The 12653-nt window shown below is 42.0% G+C and overlaps 1 protein-coding gene across 1 annotated transcript in view; it reads left to right on the forward strand.

The window, feature by feature from the left end:
• The window catches only part of DRD3 (dopamine receptor D3), a 33459-nt gene extending 21794 nt beyond the window's left edge, over positions 1-11665 (forward strand). Inside the window, exons 4-6 of the mRNA XM_072967571.1 lie at positions 5761-5957; positions 9976-10258; positions 11409-11665. Coding sequence (XP_072823672.1) covers positions 5761-5957; positions 9976-10258; positions 11409-11605 — 677 coding nt within the window. The 3' untranslated portion in view covers positions 11606-11665. The remainder of the gene's footprint in view (positions 1-5760; positions 5958-9975; positions 10259-11408) is intronic.
• The last annotated feature ends 988 nt before the right edge of the window (positions 11666-12653 follow it).

Below are 12653 nucleotides of genomic sequence, written 5' to 3' on the forward strand. Positions count from 1 at the left end.
CATGATAAATTCCTAAATTATTGCAAGATTTATTTTATATTTTTTAATACATGAAAGTTCTGGCCATGATACTTGGCACATAGTAAATCTTCTTTTGGATGGATAGATGGATGGATGGACGAACACATGGATGAACACTGTGTATACCTAGACGTCTGGGATTTTTAGCTATGACACTGATCCAGATTTGCACCTCATAAGGGTCAGTGCCTTCAGTGTCTGTTCCATGACCATGATTTTCCAACCTCAGGAATTTCATGTGTTGAATGAAAACTTTTAGCACATACAGTAAAGTTGTAGGTGTTGACAATAAGCTCTGAGTGTTCACTGAGAACTGATGGACTCATGTTCTGGTGTTCATGTAGATTTCTTGTTCTGTCCATTTGAAGTGGTTTGTTCATTTCCTACTATGTTCCAAGTTCATAAATTTCTAGTATATACGTACAAGTCACATAGCTGTGTACTTGTGTTTACACAAATACATTATATTGTAACACATTACGTATAAATACAGGCAAATCTTAACTTATAAATTGTCTTCAAAGAGGCATTTGCTGGACAATTATTTAGAAGTCAAAATCCATTTTGGAAGACAGAGGTTCTGGAGTCAGAAAAACCTAGATTCGAACTCCAGTTCCACCACTTAACAGCTGTGTCTCCCTTGAACAAGTTACTTGACTTCTGAGTTACACTTCCCTACTGCTAAATGTGGAATGATAATACAGCGGGGCATAAACCTGAGCAAAATCGAGTATGTAGATTCAGTCTATGTATTTAGTTAGGAACTTTTCAACATTTATTTTTATATATGGCTTCCTGCAGATAAGTCCAGCAACTTCATCTCTAAAATTACATGTTTGAGGGGAGGGTATAGCTCAGTGGTAGAGTGGCTGCCTAGCATGCGTGAGGTCCTGGGTTCAATCCCCAATACCTCCATTTAAGTAAATAAATAAACCTGATTACCAACCCCCCCAAAAAATAATAATTTTAAAAAAATTAACTCTTTATAATACTTGACATCTTACTGCATGTGTCATACAGCTTTACTTGTTACTGTTTAAGGTTGTAATCAAACCCTGTAAATCTTTATGTGATTGAGGGGACTTACTAATTGAATTTTGACTCTATATAATTTTCGTTTTAATCATTGACTTTAGAATCTAAGCCTACATAGGATATAATTTCCCTCTGCCTCCTTCACAGAGCTTTTTTTTACAATTAAGTGAGGATTAAATTGGGATAACACACATAGACATGCCAAGCACATACCACCTGCTCAAGGTCAGACTTGTTTCTCTGCCACATTAGAGGTTAAGCAGCCAAGTTATCCAACAAATATTTGCCTGGTTAACTCAAAGTGTCCCTAAAATATGCCATTATTATCTTTGCATGACTCAGTGCCACTTACCATTACCACTCAGCAATGACACGTTATACACACAAACACGCGTGTGCATCACACCAACGCAACGTTCTCAAACACCACTAGAGAGGCTGACTCTGGCACTAAAATACCATTTTGATGACTCTAAGTGGGCTTTTTGGGTTAGTCTGATAACTAAGCCACCTTCTATATCCTTGTTTCTGGAAGAAAATGCATTCTAAGTTAGAATTTGCAGTACAGGGCGCTTACTACCACTGATAGACTGAGGCAGTCCTTACCCCGGCCAGCAGCAGACCCCCACCAACGTTCACTGGGCTGCGTGATTCCTCTTACTCATTCTTGGAGGCTGACGGGGGTGGCCTTACTCATGCTCACAGACACAGACATACACACATGCTGGTAACATTTAGTCTCAAAATCTGATGTTAGACAGGATTTCCAGTTAATGTCAACATATAAAGTGCAGGAGAATGATGAACTACTTGCAGTGTTGTTGCCACCAGTGAGATCATTGTTCCAGAAACAAAATTCAGAAAAATCTTTCCAAAAGAATTTTCAAGTAGAATTGAGAAGGCAAAAAAGGCTCATGACTTAGCACATACAGGCTCACCTCTGTCTCATCTCTCTCTGCTTTACTTTTATTTATTTTATTTATTTTTTAAATTTTTAATTAAAAATTTTTTTATTGAAATATAGTTGATTTACAATGTTGTGTTAATTTTTGGTGCACAGCAGTGATTTAGTTATACATGTATACATATATGTATTCCTTTTCACATTCTTTTCCATTATAGGTTATTACAAGGTATTGAATATAGTCCCCTATGCTATACAGTAGGACCTTGTTGTTTATCTGTTTTATGCATAGTAGTTAGTATCTGCAAATCCAGAACTTTTAGATGCATTAACTAGATTAAGCTCTCCACTTATTCATATACTGTGTTAAAGCGTCAGGTCCACTGTAAAAAACCCAATAGATATTAGCTAGTGTTATTGTTGTTATTATTATGTAAGAAAAGTTTCCTCTGCCTCCACATTTAACTATGCCCCTGCTCCAAGGACAGTCTAAACAGTGGTTGCTCTGCTGGTGGTCAGAAAGGAGCCTGGTAGTCTCACCCCAGAATGCAGTTCAGGGAATTTGCGAGCAGGACTCATGAGCCCAGTCCTCCTCTGCCTCAGTCCGACCTTCACAGCATAGCTTCATTATCTTGATGGATGTGGGTTCCTCGAGCACCTCTTGCATCTGTAAGGAAGTTCCCAACTTCATTCGAAAGCCCAATATAAATGACTTCTCTTAGCCATTTTTTTTCCTACTCCCTTCATGAAAAGTAGAAGAGGAAAGGGCAGGATTCTGCCAACACCACCAGTGGCTGGATGTTCACTAAGTGTGACACAAAACAGAACTTCCTGGCATAGCTCTTCTTTTTATGAAATGGGCTGCCAGGGGGATTGTGAATTGTCAGAGAGCATGAGGCAGAGCAAAGTTGAACTTCAGTTTCTTCCAACTTGGAATCGCTCTTATTGTCTAAGAAAAGAGTGTCATGCCTTTCTGGGCGCACACACAGAAGGTAGGATCTTGGGTCACTGAGAGTTCCAAGGCCTTGGGGTCTGGCTGACCCGTGTTGCCCCCACTCCCAGCAGAGGCCCAGCCTTCAGGAGCCAAATATCACATCAAGAGCCCCTCATGGCAGCAGAGGATGGAGTGGTAATACTAGAGGAAACCCTAAAGGTCATTGACCCTTTCATTTCACAGATAAGAAAAATAACTAGTATTTAAATTTCTGCTAAATCAGACTCACAGACATAGTAAACAAACATGGTTACTGGGGGAAAGGAGGTAGGAAGGGATAAAATGAGAGTTCAAGATTTGCAGATACTAACTACTATACGTAAAATAGATATAAAACAATTTTTTTCTGTATAGCTCAGGGAACCATATTCAATACCTACAATGAAAAAGAATATGAAAACAAATATATGTATGTATATGCATGACTGAAACATTCTGCTGTACACCAGAAATTGACACATTGTAATTAACTATACTTCAATAAAAAATTTAAAAATAAAAATTTCTGCTAAATCAGGTGGCTATTGTGTTATTAAAAATTCCAGAATGGATAAGCAATAGCTGGTGACGAGGGTTTAAGAAACTTTCAAGGACAGGAAAACTTAAAGTTAAGTCTTATGAACTGTCTTAATTTTCCTTGGAAACAAGGAAACAGAGGATGGCTTTTTAGATTTTAGCAATAGAACGCCTCATCTGGCTTTCAGAACACTGGAGCTGGGTGTGGTGGGGCTTGGTTGAGAAGCACTAAGTTAAAAGGCTTATTGTAAAATCAAATTCATCAGGATCTCCTATCTTGGAAACAAGTTGAGGACAAATCCTTCAATGAGCCAGAAGTTCATGAATCTCTCAAGTTAACTTGCTTGTGGTCTTGCTGTTCACATCACTGCAGGACTCAAGTTCCTAGGCTAGCCCACAAAACATATTTGGTGTTTTACCACCCAGCACAGTGCCTGAAATATAGCAGGTACTCTGTAAGCGTGTGTTGAATGTGTACGTGGATGGGTCCTCATCATCATTCTTTCCTCCTTAACTGCTGTGATTCACTGGGACAAACATCCCAATTTCAGAGAATGGGGAGTCCCCCTACCGGCCTTCCCCATTATCAGCTAGTGACTGCTTAACTAAATGCTCATCTGTACACGTGGCTCATTTATTCATCGTTCATGTATTCATTCAACAACCATGGTGCTGACAGCACAGTGCTGTTTCAGTTAAATAATTAGGACCAGGCACCTCATCTCCTGGAGAAGCCTAGCTCCTGGGTGCCTCACTACCCTTGCCACCTCCCTGGGGAATTAGCAGAGAGAAGCTTTCAGAATTGTCATGTGTGGTGCTTCACTCTGCCCTGCCCCCAGGACACACACCAAGGCCAGGCCACTGAAGGTTGGGGCAGGGCCCCACTCACTGCCCATTGTCACTCCGCCTACTGACCAGCCTCATGGGATGCACAGGAGAGGCTGCAAAACTCAGTCTAAGGACAAGCAGCAGTTTTTTATGTAGGGGAGGAAGGAAGGTATGACAGCGTGGGTTCAGTGATTGTATATTGAGGGCCTTCCTTTGATCAGCGATCCCAAAATAGCTCTGTGTTCTCCCTTCACTTTCCATTTTTCAGACATATGCTTTCAATATTTTTAATGGAAAAATAAATACTGGAACATGATAAAACATAAGGTGTAATGAGATATATATATACATCTTTACATGTAGATTACCAGTTCCCCTGTCTCCCTCCCTAGATGTAAACACCAATATTCTTAAAAGATAGTGCTTGGAACAAGTACATACACACACTCATGCAGCACACCTGTGAGTGTGTGTGTGTGTCGATTTTTACACAGATGGGAGCATGCTATACCTACTTTTGCTCCTGTTTTTTTTTTTAAAGTAGTAGTTAGTGTGTAAAATACAGAGTTCAGAAGAAAAGGCTGCAGGGACCTCCTCAGGAAGAGTGGCAGGAGCATTTCAGGACATAAAGCAAGGACAAGGACACAACTCAATTCACGTTGTCCACGATGACAATATGTTCACTGGCTCTTTTCCCATCGCACCCCTGAGCATAACTGGGATTCCCTGAAAAATAGAATTGCCTCCATTCAGCCACCACCTGCCCCATAATTGGGATTCACAATCGGAGACCTGGCATTCTCAGCAAAGAAGTCTTTCTCCTTTCTTTCATTGCATTCACCCATCCTTTGATGCCTCCACACCAGCAGGCCCTTTACTGGGAGGCCCTCCAGGGAGCCTCTGCTCAGCTGTTCTGTGACTCTCCACCCAGCGCCCCAGGCCATGTTCCTCTGTGACACTTAGCACAGTATGCGGAAGGGATCATCTGTCTGTCTAGCCTGTGAGCTCCTTCAAGGGCGGACACGATATCTTATTCATCTTTGCAGCCCCAGTGTAGAGCAGTGTCTGGCATATAATCACTGGTAAATTTTCTTTTTAAGTGACCTGTGAGCTGCACAATGATGAATGAGACCTCGTATCCTCACCAAGTTGACATTGTAGGTGTCTGAGACTGTCCCCCACCCCCACCCTCACAACTTAAACACACAAAAGTGACAAAAGTAAAGGGCTGTGGGACATAAAGGAAGTGAGAGTTGCTTCTGACTGAGAAACTCAAGCAAGGAAGCCTCCATGGAGGAGGCAGCACATAACCTGGGACATGAAGATGGGGTAGGTGGGACCAGCCCCCAGTGCTTCTCAATGCTCCATGTGGATTAGATGGTGGAGACACCATGTTTTGTGCTCCCTGCTGAGGTCCCTACTTGGCCGACGGCTTTGCTTTCTCCCCTTCTCTCACTCACAGGGGACCCCAGCGTCTGCTCCATCTCCAACCCTGACTTTGTCCTCTACTCATCAGTGGTGTCCTTCTACTTGCCCTTTGGAGTGACTGTCCTCGTCTATGCCAGGATCTATGTGGTGTTGAGACAGAGGAGACGGAAACGGATCCTCACTCGACAGAACAGTCAGTGCCTCAGTGTCAGGCCTGGCTTCCCCCAGCAGGTAAGCACCCTGGAGGGGCAGGAGGAAGACAGCACCCAGCCCCAGGCCTCCCCGACTGTGTCCAGCAGTGCATGTCCTTGCCTGCACTGCTACACCGGGGACACACGTTTGACACCCACCTTTTAATCTGCAGGCATTGGCTGTGCTTTAGAAGTAGGAAATCCAATCTCAGAAGTGCGCTGATAGTCTTCCCTAGAGCACACTTTACTTGGCAAATCGATAGGATAGTTTCTGGGCTTGTTCTACTTCCCTCCAAAGTCTTCCATGGCCCCCAAATGGCCTGCAGTTCAGATGTCACACAGGTATGAAGTTTTAGTGTGGCAGCTTTACCATTCACTGCTGGTGGGTTCCCAGAAATGGCTTTTTGGCCAGACCATTCATATCAAGAATCACTGGGTATCCACTGAAACTTCTTTCCCTTACTCTGCCTCTGTGCCAAAACCCTAACCAGCTGGTGGGATGGGATGCTGATGACAGATTTTATTAGATCTTTCGAGACTCTGAAAAGGAAGGTCGTGGAAATCTTCCAATTGCTTGGGCTGTAAATTCTGCTTGTTCCCGTGCCTGGCAAACACTTTAAGATGTACTTGAAGCATGAATGGATGATTGCCAATCACTTGAAATTTGCTAGGAAAGAAACAGAAGGAATATTATACAGCTTAGAATCTTAGACAAACAAACAAAACACACCTCCAGCCAAGGTTAATGAGCAGCCTAAAACTGAATGGGATGTTTGCCAAATGTGAGATGAAGACAATTAAGCAGCTAAATATTAAATTCTGGTGAGGTTATAAGATAATAGAAGTCAATATGTTCAAGGCTTCATAGAGTAAAAACTGAGTTTGATCTTGAAGGCAGGTCCAAATTGGATGTCTTGATCGACCTATGATGACTTGAGTCAGAGTCAGAGTCTTAAACTCAAATCCCAAGGCTTGTGTAGAATAAGAATATTGGTCCCCCTGAAACAGGAGGTCAGGACCCAAACTGAGGATATGAATATATTGTATTCAAAGCATTGTCATCTGAATGACCCAACTACGTAGAGCTTAACCCACAACTGTTTCCCCTTCAACCCACCCTAGTCCTCCTGTCTGCGGCTGCACCCTATTCGGCAGTTTTCAATAAGGGCCAGATTTCCATCAGATGCCACAGGGAAAATGGTAAGTAAGCCATACCTCTGATTGTAGGAAAAGATTAAGAGATCTTTTCTCAAGACATTGGCTTGACTTACTTTCACTTCTACCCTCAAATGGAATCTATCCCCAGTCCCACAGTTGTATCTATACTAAATAACAGATCTGAGATCCTATCTGATTTGAGCTTCAGAATAGGAACTATCTAATGATATTCAGAAAGCACATGACTATTGGCTGGATCCCGATGATTGGAGCCAATGACTCTTGGATGTATGTGTTGTAAAGATACCACCCAGAACCACCTGCATTAGAGGGAACAGGGAGCGCATCACGGTAACAGGTATGTGCAGAGCCAAGGGAGGTTAATGGGAGACTTTTAAGTGCCTATTTGCCACTAAGTGTGGGAAAAGCCAAGACAATTTCATGATCTGTGACTTGTTCTTCCAATTCAAGCCAGCCCTGCCTCCCCAAGCAAGCCATGTGTGGAGTGGGGCCTGAAGGTGTTAAATAAAAGACCAGTATTCTTCTCCCTGAACGCCACAGCCAAGTAAATATTAGGAATGAAACTTCAAAAGCCCATAATGATGAAGGTCTGAGCCTTGTCTAATCTCTGTATAATTAATTAACCACCCTTACACAGGCCTCATGTAGCAGTTACAGATTCCTGCTGTAAATGATTTTTTTTAATGAATAATAGCTTTAAAGTTGCCTATGGCAAATTCAAGTTCTGAGAAGGCTCCAAGGATAAAAGAAGCAAGAGTGGTGACCACAATGAGATTAGAGAACCAAGAAGCTGGCACTGCGCGGAGTGTGGAGAATTAGGTTCTGTCCTGCCATCTGGGAGTGGAGGGCTCCGCCAGCCAGATCCAAAGGAACCCAGTGTTTTTCATGTCAGTCATGGAGGTCGTGATAAAAGTTTGCAGAGAGAGCCGAAAAATACACTCACCAATACACAGTTTTGAAAGAATCACTTTCCTTCTATAGGAATGAATTTCCAAATCTGAGAAATGGGAACAAGCTGTACTAGATCAGAGTTCTCAAATCTGAGATTTCCTAAGTACTCTCAAAACTGTCCCCAGTCCTTTAGTTTCAGATATAATGCATTTGAAGTCAAATATTGTCACTTTTAGAAGATCACTAGATGCTCAATCATAAATATAATCTTGGTTACAATGGTCATTCAGATAAAACACAATATACTTATATTAGTTATTAGAAAATTCCATCAAAACGAAAAACAAATTTAAAAAAAATATGATAAAATCCCTACAAATACCTCTGTGGAGCAGTTTTTAAAACATTAAATCATCTTGAAGGCCACTTGCATTCATTTATTCATTCACTTATTCAACCATATTTCTGAGTGTATACTGTGTACTTGGCCCTCTGTAACTGGAAGACTATGATTCCTTGAACTAAAGAGAGACTAATGAGGGTTTTGGTTGCTGACACTGACTAACTTATGCAAAAAGGGAATTTACTGGGAGGATATCAAGGCGCTCAGACTCAGTGGGAAGGCTGAAGGACAGCTTCAGAAGATGCTGTTCACACCTAGGGAAGACTCTGCGTAGAATACCTGGGACGCTGGACACTGACTGTCACCACTGCCAAGTGAATTCTGAAGTCTCCCTGCTTGCTGTGCTCCAGTTCACGGTCGTAGGTGCGAGTTTCCGACTGGCTGGGCTTGGTTCACGTACCAGAGTTCTAGCTGCCCGGTGGGGAGGTTGCAGAGAGCGAGTATCTGGCTTTGGTGGCTTCAGTAAGGGTGCTGGGGAATCCTACCTTCTACCCAAGACTGACACAGCATCTGACTCTTCAAACACGGGATGAAGTTCAGAGGCTGAGCACACATGCATCCTCCCAAAACACCGGAAACAGCCGCATGTCTTCAGTTTTCTACTCTGTCTACTCATCCCAACCCATTTACTTTCATTTCTTTTTTGTTTTACAAATGAGGCTCAGGGACATTAATTAAATGTCTCTGTTAATTGAAAGTTAATTAAACTTCCCCCAAGGATGTGTCCACTAAGTAGGAAGCTGAGACCAAAATCCTATTTTTTTATATTTTTTATTATTGAAAATTTCAAAAATAAAAAAGTAGAAAGATAAATATAACTAATCCTTCAATAGCCATCAGCCAGCTTCAGCAATTGTCAACTCATGGCCCATCTTACTTCAACTGACACTCCCACCTATGTCACACACCCCTACTCGATTGTTATAAAACAGATCTCAAACATAACATTTCAACCAAAAATATTTCTGTGAAACCCTCTAAAGAATATAGGCTCTTTTATAAATACACTTAATCACAAGACATCACACACACACACAAAAATATTAACAATTTCCTAGTATCACTGAATATCCAATGTTCAGATTTCCCCAATTGTCTTGTAAATTTTTTATAGTTGGTTTATTTGAACCAAATTTAAAAAGGACCCACACTCTGCACCTGGTAAATGTGATGGTGTTGTCATTGCAACTCACTTGTTGAAGAAACTGAGTAATTTGTTTTGTAGTTTTCCACATTCAGATTTTTCTGTTTATATCCCAGGGGTGTCATTTAATATGTTCCTCCGTCTACCCAGGTCATTCCAACTCAAAAAGGCCAGGCTGTAATTCTGTGCTACCCTCCTCAAGGGATTGTTGTGATTCTCAAATGTTCTATATGTGGTAGATACTTTTTAGCTGTAAAGACAGAAGCAGATTTTTTTCACCTTAACTTCCCACGAGCCCACCACTCTCAGATGTACCGTCGGTAGGTTTCACACAATAATGTTGTTTTCTTCCTTCTTTGTATTCTGTTTCCCTTTCAGGAACAGTCAGAAGATAAACAATATCCCCAGAAATGTCAGGACTCTCTCTTGTTACACCTGCAGCCCCTCTCCCCTGGCCAGACACACATGGAGCTGAAACGCTACTACAGCATCTGCCAAGATACTGCCTTGGGGAGACCAGGCTTCCAAGAAGGGGAAGGAGAGTTGAAAAGGGAGGGGAGGACTCGGAACTCCCTCAGCCCCACCATGACACCCAAGCTCAGCTTAGAGGTTCGAAAACTCAGTAACGGCAGGTTGTCAACATCCTTGAAGCTGGGGCCCTTGCAACCTCGGGGAATGCCACTTCGGGAGAAGAAGGCCACCCAGATGCTGGTCATCGTACTCGGTGAGTTTGAGTCAGGTTAAGTTGGATGGGTTGGATTTTGATGGGTTAGACTGAGTTTAGTGGAGCTGGCAGAGGATACTAAGGTAACCATTTTTGACAGAAATTGGAAATCCAATGATTGTACTTATTGATAAATGTTTATAATATAAATGAAAGGAGTTTGTGTGTAAATGTTAACTCTGATGGAAACTCAAAAGACCTAAACTGAAATTTATGAAACCAAACATATCACCTAATTGAGCTGTAGATTTTGTGTATCACTTGGAATTATAATGAATAAATCAAACAATAAATAATGATTCAATAGAAGTGTCTGGCACACATTGGATATTTACTAAATGCTTACCTATTTTCAAATATAAAGTGAAAAAACAGAGATGCAAAAAACTACTGTCATATGGCATTATAACATCGAGATTATTTTAAATACAGAGGAAAAAATACTGAAAATTAATTCACTAAGATGTCAAAGTGATTGATTGTCTTTGGGTGGTGGGTGATTATTTTGCTTTTCTCTATTTTTCCATATTTACCAAGTCTTCCATAATGTATAAAATCAGTGCTAGTTTTTATAGTAGAAAAATATCAACTTTATTTAAATAAAGAAATGAAAAATTGGAAGGTCACAGGTACCATGGAGTTAGTGAAGGCAGTTCACTAACTTTCATTGTCATTGCTTATTGTCACTGAAGAGCTGCAAACTTCTCCTATCTCAGGGACTTCTCATATCTAGGGAGCCCCTATGTTAATCTCAGCAGACTTAACTGTGTCAATTGTGCCTTTAAGGTCTTCTTCTCTATCCTGTGAGTGCCTAGGCTTATGTCATGTATGGACAGACATTAAATAAATATTTGAATTGAATTGAGAAGTAGAAAAAAACTAGTAAAGAACTATCTAGAGATCAAACTAGAAAATTGATTTAGGAGCAAAGGCCTGGGAAGAGTCAAAGACGTTAGCATGTAGTTTTCTCATCCAAAAAAAAAAGTTACTAATCACACCTACTTCATAGAGTTGGTGTGAAAATTAAAAGGGTATTAAAACTTCCAGCATAGTGGCTGCCACAAGGTAGACAGCTGTGACTCATTTTTATGTTACAACAGAGGGAGTAAGCAAACCCCTTACCCAGTTTTTCTTGTCCTACGCAACGTAGGGACCTTCATTGTCTGTTGGCTGCCTTTCTTCTTGACCCACGTTCTCAATACCCACTGCCAAGCATGCCACGTGTCCCCGGAGCTTTACAGTGCCACAACGTGGCTGGGCTACGTGAACAGCGCCCTCAACCCCGTGATCTATACCACCTTCAATGTCGAGTTCCGCAAAGCCTTCCTCAAGATCCTGTCTTGCTGAAGAAGGAGAGGAAAAAACACTCCCTGTGCCCACCTCTAGCTGCCAGGCCACTGGGCCACTGCCAGGGCCTGCTCAGAACGACTATGCGATGTCCTCTGGCATGTGGCAGCGAGAAGATTCCTGGAGCCAGGACATCCCTGAGTGGCAGGTGTAACCAACCACGTCCTCCAGAACAGAATGTCTTACCTTCCCAGCTCAACTCTGAATGTCATCCTGGCAATCTTCAAGTGGTTGGGGGGCCCCTGAGTGATAAGCAATAATTCAGAGAGAAGCTGATAGAACACGATTCCACACACACACATATGATTGTCATCAGAGGCATGATTCATTGCAGTGAAGGAAAAAGGAACAGATCTCATAATTCTCCAGTTGCCAGGGGTCCTTGAAAACGCAGGCAGTAAACCATCTTGCAGAACAGCCAGTCTCTCTTCCTTCAAACTTCTAATTAACTGTCAGGCTAACCTTGTACTTTCGTGGGCTCACTCCCTTTGGTCATTCCTTTCCTTCACTCTATCCTGAAATATAACTGCAAGGCCAGGGCTTCTGTCTTTCTATAGAATCTGATTGGCTCCCTTTGGTGAGAGAAATTCGTCACCCTGAGGAAGACATGGTCCCACATTAGGACCTGTGCTTCATTTCTAACCTTGCTCCCACTGTATTTTAACTCTAGCTAAGAAGCCCCTTTGATTCCATCCCCTTACTCTCAGAGTTTAAACTCCACAGTAATGCAAGATGGGCATATGAAGTGAAAAAGCAATGACAATTCCCACTGTAGCACCACTGTTGAAACTTGTGGTTCAGGATGTGCTTTAGACATGCTTTTCATAGCACTGTAAGGTTTCCCTACTCAGGCATCTCCGTCTCCTTCTTAACAGAGATCCATTACTTTCAGACCCTGAAGCCCATTAAGTATTAAGTGTCTATAAAATGCTCTTCACCTCCCAGGCTCTGCATATATGACAATCAATAAGACAGCTCCTGCCCGCATGGAGCCCACCACCTTCTCCTGTGTTTGGCCATTTACTTGTTGAAAGGTGGTGGGGACTCA

Source organism: Vicugna pacos, chromosome 1 (genome assembly GCF_048564905.1).
Source record: "Vicugna pacos chromosome 1, VicPac4, whole genome shotgun sequence".
Lineage (NCBI taxonomy): Eukaryota > Metazoa > Chordata > Mammalia > Artiodactyla > Camelidae > Vicugna > Vicugna pacos.